We start from the raw sequence: 13,283 nt of genomic DNA on the forward strand, positions 1-13,283 counted from the left end.
ATGGACGCCTTATCGTTTTTCAATAATTTTCATTTTGCCCCCCCTGAGAAAAATTTCTGCGGGCGCCCATGGAAGTTAGGATTTTATTGAAAATTCGGTATCTTGGGTAGGAATCTCTGTTGCATCAACCTGAAATATTTTCAGCGCTTCGATGTTGCCGCATATATCAAAAAGTACTAACAACTTCAATATTTTAAATAGAACACCCTGTATATTATCTTTTTTTCGGTTTCCTGTATGTTCTTGATTATTTATGTATTAACTTTCCTGTTCCTATGTCTAGCAATTTTGGAGCAATTGATCGATTAACTTTTTTTTGTACAACACTTAGCTTCAATTGAACTAGAATATTTCCCGTCTGTCAAAAATTCTATGTATATGGAGAACAATTATAGAAAATTACAGCGAATATTTCCCTCCTGTCAAAAATTCTATGTATATGGAGAACAATCATCGAAAATTACAGGGAATATTTCCCTCCTGTCAAAAATTTTATGCATCTGGAGAACAATTATCGAAAATTCTATGCATCAAAATGACCGGATAATTTCGCATTCCAGCGTGTTTTCTTTGAAAAACTGCATTCGGTCATTTTCATTCTTGGAGAAAGAGCCCTCCACCTTCGGTGCCGGGCTCTTTCTCCAAAAATGAAAATGAACTCATGCAGTTTTTATGACAACACGCTGTCATGCAAAATTATCGGTAATTTTGATGCACTTGTGCAATTACTTACGATAATTGCATTGTAGGAAGCGAAACTGCACTGCGATAATTGTTCTGTTCATAGATGCATAGTTTCTAAGCATCTTACACAGTTCGAATCTATGGCACTTCCATTCTACATCAGTTTGACAAGTGATGTAACAGTTTATTCGGGAAATATTCCCCCGAATCACACTCGTGCATCAAAATGACCGGATAATTTCGCATTCCAGCGTGTTTTCTTTGAAAAACTGCATTCGGTCATTTTCATTTTTGGAGAAAGAGCCCTCCACCTTCGGTGTCGGGCTCTTCCTCCAAAAATGAAAATGAACTCATGCAGTTTTTATGACAACACGCTGTCATGCAAAATTATCGGTAATTTTGATGCACTTGTGCAATTACCTACGATAATTGCATTGTAGGAAGCGAAACAGCACTGCGATAATTGTTCTGTTCATAGATGCATAGTTTCTATGCATCTTACACAGTTCGAATCTATGGCAATTCCATTCTACATCAGTTTGACAAGTGATGTAACAGTTTATTCGGGAAATATTCCCCCGAATCACACTCGTGCATCAAAATGACCGGATAATTTCGCATTCCAGCGTGTTTTCTTTGAAAAACTGCATTCGGTCATTTTCATAAAAATGAAAAAATGAACTCATGCAGTTTTTGTGACAACACGCTGTCATGCAAAATTATCGGTAATTTTGATGCACTTGTGCAATTAGTTACGAAAACTGAAATTGGGGGTATCGATTGCCAAAAATCCAGGTTTATCTTTAACGTCCTTAATCATACAGGGTTGTTCAAAATCATAGGCTTCAACGAGACATACAAAAATGATAAAATGTAAGTTTTTTAAAATAGAATGACCTGCATATCATAAGATTTATTGAAAGAAATAGTTATTTGTTTTACTAGGCAGAAAAGTAGTAGATTGACTGCCGCGGTTGATAGTTCACAGCAGAGCGTAGCTAGGCTAGGAATTCAGCCGAGGCAGTTAATCTACTTTGCTACCGAGTTACACATATAATTTTTTCTTCGATTTTTTATAAATTATACATGTAGGATATTGTATTTGCAAATTATTACAGTTCCCACAATCTTTTTATTTTTCTTGTAGTGATAAATTCAAACGAAATTTGATAGAAATCGCAATTGTTGGAATGGTTGGTTGCTATGGAAATGTATATGTCCATGATAATTATGGTTTGACAATATATGAAATATCTGGTAGTTTTTTGGAAAAATATCGGATATATTTATATTAAGGACAGTGACAGCGACTTAGTAGAAGTACTCACTCCTCTAGAAATAAGAAAGGTGGCAAAAAATATTGATTTTCAGAAAATGTCGAATGTTTTATTCGCATTGAGAATAATCACTTTGCTGCCTAGACAGGAAAGTAGTTACTTTGCTGCCAAGGCAGGAAAAGAAATACCTTGCTGATTGATATGTGTCTGCAAAATTAATATTTGCTGCCAATCGGAGAAAAATGAAATTTCCTTTCAGACGATATAACTTATTCCTATACCTGAATTATTGTGAACTTTCCTAATTGAAAGCATGTTGATTGCATTTTCGGAAAAAAGTATGCTTCATGAACTGTGTAATTTCCACTAGATAAATCTTCACCTTCACCTTATGTTCACTGGGAATACAATCTCTTGAGAAATTCAATTTCCTGCTGCTGGACCAATGAATCGTGATATACTAACTAGGACCACGTCAGTTTTATGAGATCTTTTTATAACTGAATGATATATTTCCATCTTTATGGTAATCTTACATGCAGTTTTTTCATATCGTTTAAGTTCACCCATTTCTATTTTCGAAAGGGAGAGAAGAATTTTCCTGATGAGACGTGGTCATTTATGTCAAAACGAAACACCTAGATGGGTTTATATCCGTTATTTCTTCAAGTTCATCCTTGTTTGAGTTATTGAACCCAGAACAGATAAAACAATAGCCAATAAAACATTGAATATTTCTATCCAAAATCGCAAAACGCACTCGAGATGAACTCATATAGTTTATTTTCCAATGGCATGTTGTCAACGATCAAACACAATCTTTTTATTGCTCACAAAACAAATTTCGAGATTTCATTTTATTGCTTCATTGCATTTTGGTGAATTATAAATGATTCATTCAAATTCTTATGAAATCAATATTTTACATAAAAGCTGACAAATCGAAGAGACCTCTTAGAAGCTAATAGAGAGTTTGGATGAGTTAGGACATTTTATAGCGTTAATATTTCTGATCATCGATTGAAAAATGATGCTGACTGAATTATTCATGAATACAATGAACTTTTTCATTGAATTTCTGTACACTCCTGGTAAAGTGATACAGGAAAGTATTAGCCTCGGTATAAGCCAACTAAGTGACAAAAAGAATCTCAACAATCCTTTTAAGCTTTCTACGTTCTTGAAGAAATATACTTGCAAATGATTGTTTCAAGACTAACTAATCACCCACACTTTTGATAGAGTGAAATAGGATAGGAGAATTGGGCCAACTTGGTGGCAAAAAGATTCTCGAAAATTCTTTGAAGCTTTTTACGTTTTATGACAAGCTATTTTCAAGAGATGTCCGAGGGTCCTTCAGAGGTGTCAAATCACCTAACTGTCAAGTTTTAGCATAACTCGAAGCAATCACCAGCAAACGAATCATTTCATGACGTCCGCCCACTGACCACCGGAAGTCAAGAAGGAACACATCCATCGAGGTAAGCTTCCATAGCAATCTGCAAACCGGAATCGAATCGAAGGCAATAAACTTTCGATTACTGTACGTTTAACTAACTGTAAGTACCGTTCGATCCGTTCACGACTGAGCGTAACGATTGGAAATGAAGAAAACCAACCTGTCCCAAGAGAGATCTAGGAGGCCTCAGCGTCTCGTCCTCCTGCCTTATCATGGCCCTTCGCACCCTGGCCAACAGAGGAGAGTCCTTCAGACTGACCGGCTGGTCGGGGGCCTGCCTGTTATCACCCTGCTGCACCCACATCCTGTTCGAGGTGAACCACCACAAGAAGTATTCGCGCACTGCAAGTACACTCGATGAATTGTTTCACAACGGCGATCGCAAGACGTGCGCGCGCGTTTGGACGCGTGGTGTTGTAGATATTGTCCTCACAGCGGTTTCGGGAGGACTGTTCTCGTCCGTAGACGAGCGCGTTTTCCGCTTGGTCTTAGCCGGTTGAGTGGGAGGTTCGACGTGCGGCAAGTGCGCTGGGTAATCTTCGATGAAATTGGCAAAATCGACTTATTGGATATTGGATGTTGTAGTGTGAGGCGATACTGAAGAATCGAAACGAGTGACGTCGATGCACATATCGTATAGATACCACAAATATCGAATATTTTATAGATATTTAATAGGATTTATTTTTATTTGCTCTATTTATTAAGTAAATATCAAATAGTTTCGCTACAAAGTTCAGCGTCATTTTCAATGTGTGAATTTTGTCCACAACATTAACTATCAAATTTGACATAAGAAGGGAAATGAAAACATAAATCAGTGATACGATATTTCACTCAATTCGCGAGTTTCTTCAAAAAGAACAAACTTCTTATGACACATAGTGAATCAAAGTTCCATATCAATCCAAAATAACAAGCCAATTAAAAAGTCCCCGGTTGACCATAGTAAAACTCATTTTTTGGCTAAATTCGATTTTATTATTCAAAATAGTTTCCTTCGAGGGCGATACAGCGATACTTGAATTCTTGAGTATCGAAACGAGTAATATCGATTTTGATATCGTATCAATACAATAAATATCGAATATTTTATAGGTATTCAATAGGATTCATTTTAATTTTCACTATTCATTGAGTAAATATCAGATAGTTTCGCTACAAAGTAGCTTCTCCACATTTCATACATTTGGAGAAACAAATACAAAGATTTGTTAACTTTAACGTCGCGAATTTTGTCCCCAACATGAACTATTAAATTTGACATAAGTAAGGAAACGAAAACGCATATCAGTGACACGATCTTTCACTCAATTCGAGTTCAAAGTTCCATATTGACCCAAAATAACAGGCCAATTGGAAAGTCCCCGGTTAACCATAGTCAAAACTCATTTTTTGGCAAAATTCGATTTTATTATCCAACATAGTTTCCTTCGAGGGCGATACAGCGATTATAGCGATCTTCCAACTTTTCGATAACAGTTTTGTAGTACGATTTGTCTTTCGCTTCAAAATAGGCCTCAGTTTCGGCGATTACTTCTTCATTGGCGCTAAATTTCTTTCCAGTGGGCATTCTTTTGAGGTCTGAGAACAGGAAAAAGTCGCTGGGGGCCAGATCTGGCGAATACGATTGATGCAGAAACAATTCGAAGCTCAATTCATGAAATTTTGCCATTGTTTTCATTGATTTGAGATACGTCGTATTTTCTTGATGAAACAATACCTTTTTTTCTCTAAATGGGGCCGTTTTATAACGATTTCATCCTTTAAACGATCCAATACCGCTATTTTATGATAGATATTGATATTTTGGCCTTTTTGGAAGTAATCGATGAATATTATGCCTTACGCATCCCAGAATACTGCTGCCATAACCTTGCCAGTTGACTGTTGTGTTTTTCCTCGCTTTGGATTCGGTTCATCGTGTGCAGTCCACTCAGCTGACTGTCGATTGGACTCAGGAGTGAAATGATGGAGCCATGTTTCATACATTGTCACATATCGACGCAAACTATCAGGTTTATTCCACTTAAACAGCTTCAAATACTGCTCAGAATCATTAACACGTTGTTGCTTTCGATCGATTGTGAGCTCGCGCGGCACCCATTTTGCAGACTGCTTTCTCATTCACAAATATTCGTGAATGATATAATGAACACGTTCAGATGATATCTTCACAATGTCTGCTATCTCGATAAACTTCACTTTACGTTCATTTGAAATTATTTTGTGAACTTTTTTGATTTTTTAGTCGATGACAGCCTCTTTTGTGTGTCCACTGAGTTCGCCGTCTTGGGTGCTCATTTCACCACGTTTAAACATAGCAGACCAATCAATGATGGTTGATTTTCCTGGTGCAGACCCCGGAAACTCTTCACCAAGCCAAGATTTTGCTTCAACTGAATTTTTTCCCTTCGAAAAGCAATATTTTATCAGTACACGAAAATCTTTTTTTTCCATCTCTTTCAAATAACAAAAGTAGCTACACTCACAACACAATATCTCAAAAACTAATGGTCGGACTGCTGTCAAATTTCGCTCGGAAGTTGTGGCCTTTCAAGGCGGATTAATAATGTCTCTCTGCGCAACGAATTTAGGGATACTTTATCAGAATGGGGATAGCATTTATCAGGATAATAACGGCCCACTACACCGCACACGAAGGGTTCAAAACATTCTTCAAGAGAACAATATCCAGAGAATGAACTGGCCAGCAAACTCACCAGACATGAATCCAATTGAGAACGTATGGGATTACTTAGGGAGAGCAATATCCAGTCGCCAAAACCCACCTTCAACTTTTCAGGAATTATTCAGAAAGAATGAAACGATATGCCTGAAAATTTCATTAATGACTTGATTCGTGGGATGCCTAGGTGTATTGGGCAGTTGATTGAAAGAAGAGGTGGTAATACGGACTATGGAATTTGAACTCAGTTGTAGAATAACTATAATTAATAAAAAAAATTGAATTAAAAAATAAATAATTGATAAATTTGGAATTTTTTCTCATTCTCCCTATTTTGTCTCATCCTCCATAAAGCATAGAGTAACAAACAGTTACTACAGTGAAAAACACTGAGCACTGGTTGAATGAATGTCAATATTCATTTACCTAAAGCATTTGAATAAAGAGTTCATAGCATCGCAAAAATGCTGTTATGATTCGAAGCACAGTATTGTTTTTGTGAATTACAATTATCATATTCATTGATTATATTTCCATGAAAGTAACGCTTCAACCTGTACTTTGCCACGCAGGATCATTAGAGTAGGTATGAAATAATAATAGATTATTTTTTCGGAATAATCACTCAACTATTCGAAAACAACGAATATTTTCCTTTTGTTACGGGATTACTCAGACGAGACGTAACCATGGTAATTTTCCGATGCACCCAGATTGCACTTGAAGAATGAGAAACACAAATTCGATTTAACTGGCGAAGAACTGGGTCAACTGATGAATAATTAAGGATCAAACGACGTGGAAATCCATTCCAAATTATACTACAAGATTGGAGCTACCTTAATCCGAAACATGTTAATAATGTATATTTTTCAGTATCAAAAAAATTCACAAAAGTTTCACAAAATGATTTATCATTTCCTTTCCGTTGAATAAAAGAAATCAAATAATGAATATAATGATGTCTATCTTAAATCCGGTTTTACAAATTCGTAATAATATTCAAAATGAAAAACAACATAGTTATTTTAAGGCTTCATGATTTCTGGTACATATTCATATCATAATACCGAATATTCAATTCAAGATTGAAACAAATGATTGATTGTATTGCTAAACAAAGATATTTCTCAAACTAATGAGACAAAAACTCAAATGAAGTTTGAAGATTCTTAACCTACTTATTTTATTTAATGAAATTCCAAATTTTTTTCGATAAAACAAGAATTCCTCTCATTTGAAAAAACCGAAAATTGAAACAAATCCTAAAGAGAGATACCATATCAGAAAAATTTTATTATTTTTTAGTATGAAACACACAAATACTCATGCACACAAAATTTCAATTCAATCTGACGGGTAAATCCTGGAAAAAAGGTGTTTTACTATGGTAGACCAGGGACTTTTCGATCGGCCTGTTATATTCAGAATTCTTGAAGAAAAAAAATCAAAGTTGAACTATCAACATTGATATCAAAGCATGCCTCATTCTTTTCCGAGAAATCAAGATAAAGAAATTAATCTTACCTACTGCAAGTATCGTTCAGTAACAAAATTACCTAGTCAATGTATTTCTGTAGGATCCTCGTATTTCTAGATACATTTTCGTTTCTGATTCAGTATTTTACTTGCAGTTGTACCGGAAGGAACCTCAAAATATGTATTTACCCATCCAATTTCACCGCAAGTTATGAAAAAGTGTACTAATCAGTGAAGTTGATGTCTGATAAGATTACTTTAATATTTTCTGTTCAGCGAATTCGCCACATCCAGAACTGATGAAAGTTGCAAATTTTATATTCGATTAAGGAAGCCAGATTTTCTCAGAGTTCGTAAATTCATTTGTAGAGTCCAGCTGATGTTATTAAATAGACTCTGTCAGAATTTGTGATTAGGTTAGAAAATATCGGGCAGCACGGGCATGAAACTACGTTTTATGTAATAAGGCGAGATTGAGAAGATAGAATCCACTAATTATAAATTAGACCCCTGGGTAACACCATCAGTGATACATCATTAAGTAGTGGCTGACGAAAAACACGATTTATTAACGAGAGTTGTACAAATGTGTATCAATATAACAATTCTTAATATTTCGCAAATATATTGGTACATGTTCTCGATTAAAGCAATAATACTGGTTCAGAATTAACACTTCCGGTAATGAATTGAGAGAATATCAACGTTTCGAAGAAATAGCAAATGTATTTTCTTGTACAGCATAAATAGAAGGTCCATAATTTCAATTACCGCCCATGGATAAGGGTCAGCGAGTTAGTAGGTAAAGAGAAAACTGAAAATGCACAACAATTAGGTGGAAGAATGTAAATGACAGATGAGTACCTACAGACGTCCATTTCGTGACGACACAAAGGTCGAAAAATTATTCGAACATCAAGTATCGATTTCATCTAGTGCGTGCTTAGAACCACTTAAGGAGCACTTGCTCCTCAGGGGCAACCCATCACCATTGTCAGGTATGGAGGTATTGAAGAGGTAGAATAACAGTAAAAAAACACGTTAAGAATACTATAGAAGGTTTATTCTCACAATTTTTTTCGGGTCGTGTGAAAAAATTTGAGGTTTGATGCAAGTTTTTGTTGTTCCGAAGAAAATTTCAAAAATTAACAATAATGATGAAATGTTACTTATTTCCAATTTAAACTGACTTACCAGATACTCTAACTGAAAGATTAAAGTCACGTAAACCTTTATGGATTAATTATTTTCTTCAATCTAATGAAAGTGACTAGGAAATTTGAAATTCTTGAATGTCTTCAACATAAGTCTAAACGTTGATCCTTCAGAGAAAATTCCAGGTTTCAATCTACCTAGAAAAATTTGGTCTACTATAAATCTACTTAGGACTGGTCGTTGCAATCTCGGTTGCAATGCTCTTCAATTCAATTCAATTCAATTCTTTATTGATCCCTAAGACACAGAATAATGTATAGGACAAGTCAACATCAGGAAAAAAAAATAGCATAGTTACAAACTTTGAGATGCAAAATTTGACATTAATAAACAATATAGAGGATTAAATCAATGAGTCAGAAAGAAACTCCTGAGTGCTGTAAAAGCATTTATCAGCTAATATACATCTGATCTTTTTTTTGAAAGTTTTGATATCTAGCGATTTCAGCTCGTTTGGAAGATGATTGTAAAACTTGATTCCCGCAAAAGTAGGCGAGGTCTCATATTTGCTTGTGTTATGTCGTGGTATGCAGACGATGCTACTATGTCTTGTCTGATATTCGTGAAAGTCAGAACATTTCATTAGGTTATTAATGTTACATTTTACATGCAGGAGACAGTTCAAGATGTAAAGAGATGGAAATGTCAGGATTCCAAAATTCTTAAATGTCGGTCTACAGGACTCTTGAGGACGCAGATTGAAAATTAATCTAATTATTTTCTTCTGGGCAATGAAAACTCGGTCGCTACCAGAAGACCCTCTCCATAAAACTATATTATAACAAAGGTGACAGTTTACCATACCGTAGTATATATTTATTAATGCATCCATGGGTAGTGAGTGTTTTAGACGATGAATGGCGTAAAAAGACCGGTTCAATTTTTTTGCTAGATGTTCAATATGGAAATTCCATCTCAGATGGCATTTCATTGAAAGCACACTGTGTGAGTGTGTTGTAAAAGAAATCATTGACCACTTGGTGAATAACAGGCTAATTGAAAAGTCCCCGGTCTAACATATTAAAACACATTTTTGTGGCAAAATTCGATTTTATTATTCAATATATAGTTGCCTTCGAGGGCGATACAGCGATTTTAGCGATCTTTCAACTATTCGATACCATTTTTGTATTACGATTTGTCTGTCGCTTCCAATTAGGCCTCAGTTTCGGCAATTACTTCTTCATTGGCGCTAAATTTCTTTCCAGCGATCATTCTTTCGTGGTCTGAGAACAGGAAAAAGTCGCTGGGGGCCAGATCTGGCGAATACGGTGGATGCAGAAGCAATTCAAAGCCCTATTCATACAATTTCGCCATTGTTTTCATTGATTTGTGATACGGCGCATTGTCTTGATGAAACAGCACCTTTTTTTCCTTCAAATGGGGCCGTTTTTTAACGATTTCATCTTTTATACGATCCAATAACGCTATATAATACTCATTCTCATGTACAAATATTCGTGAATGATACACGTTCAGATGTTATCTTCACAATGCCTGCTATCTCGATCAACTTCACTTTACATGCTTTACATTCAAAATTATTTTGTGAACTTTTTTGATTTTTTCGGCGGTGACAACTTCTTTTGGCGTCCACTGCGTTCGCCGTCTTCGGTGCTAATTTCATCACGTTTAAACTTAGCATACCAATCAATGATGGTTGATTTTCCTGGTGCAGACCCCGGAAACTCTTCATCAAGCCAAGATTTTGCTTCAACTGTATTTTTCCCTTCAATGAGCAATATTTTACTAGCACACGAAATTATTATTTTTTTCATCTTCTTTCAAATAACAAAAGTAGCTACACTCACAACCCAATAACTCACAATCTAATGGTCAGACTGCCATCTGTGCATCAGACAATTGGCCTAATACGTCGCCGTTCTCAACTTGCTGGCCTTTTTACTTTGACTATGTGAAAAATTTTACGTTCTCGTGCAAGATTTATATCCAAATGACTATATTATTATTATTATAAACTAATAATCTTTAACTTCAGAACTATAAAAAAGTTAAATTTTGTTAATTGAAATTTTTCTGCTAGGTTTAGTTCATCTCTCCAAATGTGTCGAGAACTTTTCCAACATCCTGTATAGTCGCATACGATCCTATTGGAAGTGAATAATGTATAATCAGCTTGCCCATGCCTTGCGGTTTAACACGAAGTTCACTTCCATCTTCCATTACCATCCAATATTGTGCGAGACTAAATTATGCAATTTCCTTCAGCCTCTTTGTGAACGACAGATTTCATTACTTTAAAGTCTAGAACAATGGAAAATCCTTGAAGTCGCATTGGAGGAAGTGTTCAGTGAAAAACGTCCAGATGAAGTGATGTTCTTCTGCACATTCATAATTAAGGGCATAATTTGGAATTCAAAATTAATGGTGGGATAAATATCTGGATGTCATATTATACAGGGGAAGATAGAGGACATCTTTGAGAGTTGTGAAATTATATTTAAAGTCGCCTTAAGATTCAAGAAATGAAAACGTTTTCGGGATGAAGTGTGTTTTTGAAAATTTGGTGCAGCCTAATGGAAAAATTATATACACCGTGTCCGTAAAATATGGAACAAATTCATTTTTAGCTGAACAGACCATTTTAAGAAATAATCCTGAAACACATAGATTTTTATTTTAATTTAACGTATTTTAAAATAATAATCTAATATACAGGGTGAATTACTTTCGAGTAATGACGTCTCAATTTTGCGATTACTCTAGCTGAGCTGATTCCAAAAATGTATCACATGTTGATTCCAATTGGTGCAGGGTTGGCAAAAATACAATAGTTTTGTGTGTGCTCATAAAGTAACGCGTTACATTCTTTATTAGTTAAATTAACAATATCATCAAAAATACTTACTGTCTAACGGCAATGGGTTTGAATGTAGCACCCTATAGTTTGTTACATTTTTAGATTAATAAAAATGTATAAAAATAAGAAATAATTTCTTTCATATTCTGACTGCTAGACCACAAGTACCAAACATGTTTGGAAACAGCTCATTTTTATTAACTAAAAATGTAACAAACTACAGGGTGTTATATTCAAACCAATTGCCGCTAGACAATAAGTATTATTAATATTGTTAATTTAACTGATAAAGAATGTTACGCGTTACTTTATGAGCACACACAAAACTATTGCATTTTTGTCCACCCTGTACCAATTGGAATCTACATGTGATACATTTTTGGAATCAGCTCAGCTAGAGTTATCGGAAAATTGAGACAAAATGGGGGTGTTCCATCTAAAAAAAAGTGACGGTGACGTCATTACTCGAAAGTAATTCACCCTGTATATTAGATTATTATTTTAAACGACGGCAAATTAAAATCAAAAATCGACGTATTTCAGGATTATTTCTTAAAATGGTCTGTTTAGCTTAAAATGAATTTGTTCCATACTTCAGGAAACAGTGTATAACGGTTAACCTATCTGAATTTCTCGTTTCTTGTAAAATATAACCTTCTGAATAAGGCTCGGAATAAGGTCCAATCTAATCCAATGTTCTCAACATACCAGGTGTCGAATTTGGAAAATGGCATTTTTTTAAAGTAACATTTCTCGTAGGAAAACATCTTCGATGGAACACTTTTGCGCAACAAATATTCATACCCATGAAGTAATGTTTTTAGACTGGTTTTAAATCAAAATTATCGTGAAATACGAGGTGACTCAAACATTATTCAAAATAAACAACATATCCGCCTTAAATTCACTGAAATTTTCTAATTCTGAGGAAAAACAAATGACAGTCTATCAAATTCTTTCAGATAAGATTAGTCCATCCAAATGACAAGCAAATTAAGCTGAATCAGTTTCATTGTTTCATAAGATAATCATTTAGCAAACATTCAAATTCTTTCTCATACTAATGCGAGAAAGTGACACTATTTGAAACAAAAACGTTACGTGAATGAGACTAATTGGGCACAGTTGTAGAAGAAATTTTAATTTACAAAATGATTGCATTTTTATGCGTATACTATATCATCCAACATGATTTTTGTTACCAGATGAAATAATTCTAGCTTGCTCGAGTGATTATATGACTTTCTCTAGGCAAGTAAGCATATCACAGATTTGTTTTTCCCTTCTCTAAAAGTTTTAATTATGTAAGCTTTGATGAATGGTACAATTTGAGATTTTGAGTGTTTTCTCGAAATCCGATATCTTGATTAGTTTAATTGACTCATTCAACACTTTTCAACAAATCATTTTCAGCATTTCCTGAAAAACAACTATTATCTATAGTAAATTTGAAAGAATTACTGTGATAGTGAATATTCTCGTAGAATATTCATGACGGATTCAATTTTCATTTCTCCTATAGTTATAAAATATATATATAATTTCTTTATGAAGAGCAGTAAAATTTTTATTGCATATTATTACCTCTAGCACATAATACAAATATAACAATTAGATTTTACTCTACTATAATATGTAAGTAAGTATATTGCTTATCTG

At 34.7% G+C, this 13,283-nt stretch overlaps 1 protein-coding gene across 1 annotated transcript in view; it reads right to left on the reverse strand.

The window, feature by feature from the left end:
* The window catches only part of LOC123678753, a 93,797-nt gene extending 89,880 nt beyond the window's left edge, over nt 1-3,917 (reverse strand). Inside the window, exon 1 of the mRNA XM_045615940.1 lies at nt 3,581-3,917. Within this exon, the coding sequence (XP_045471896.1) occupies nt 3,581-3,724 (144 nt within the window). The 5' untranslated portion in view covers nt 3,725-3,917. The remainder of the gene's footprint in view (nt 1-3,580) is intronic.
* Nucleotides 3,918-13,283: the final 9,366 nt, after the last annotated feature.

Source organism: Harmonia axyridis, chromosome 4 (genome assembly GCF_914767665.1).
Source record: "Harmonia axyridis chromosome 4, icHarAxyr1.1, whole genome shotgun sequence".
Taxonomy (NCBI): domain Eukaryota; kingdom Metazoa; phylum Arthropoda; class Insecta; order Coleoptera; family Coccinellidae; genus Harmonia; species Harmonia axyridis.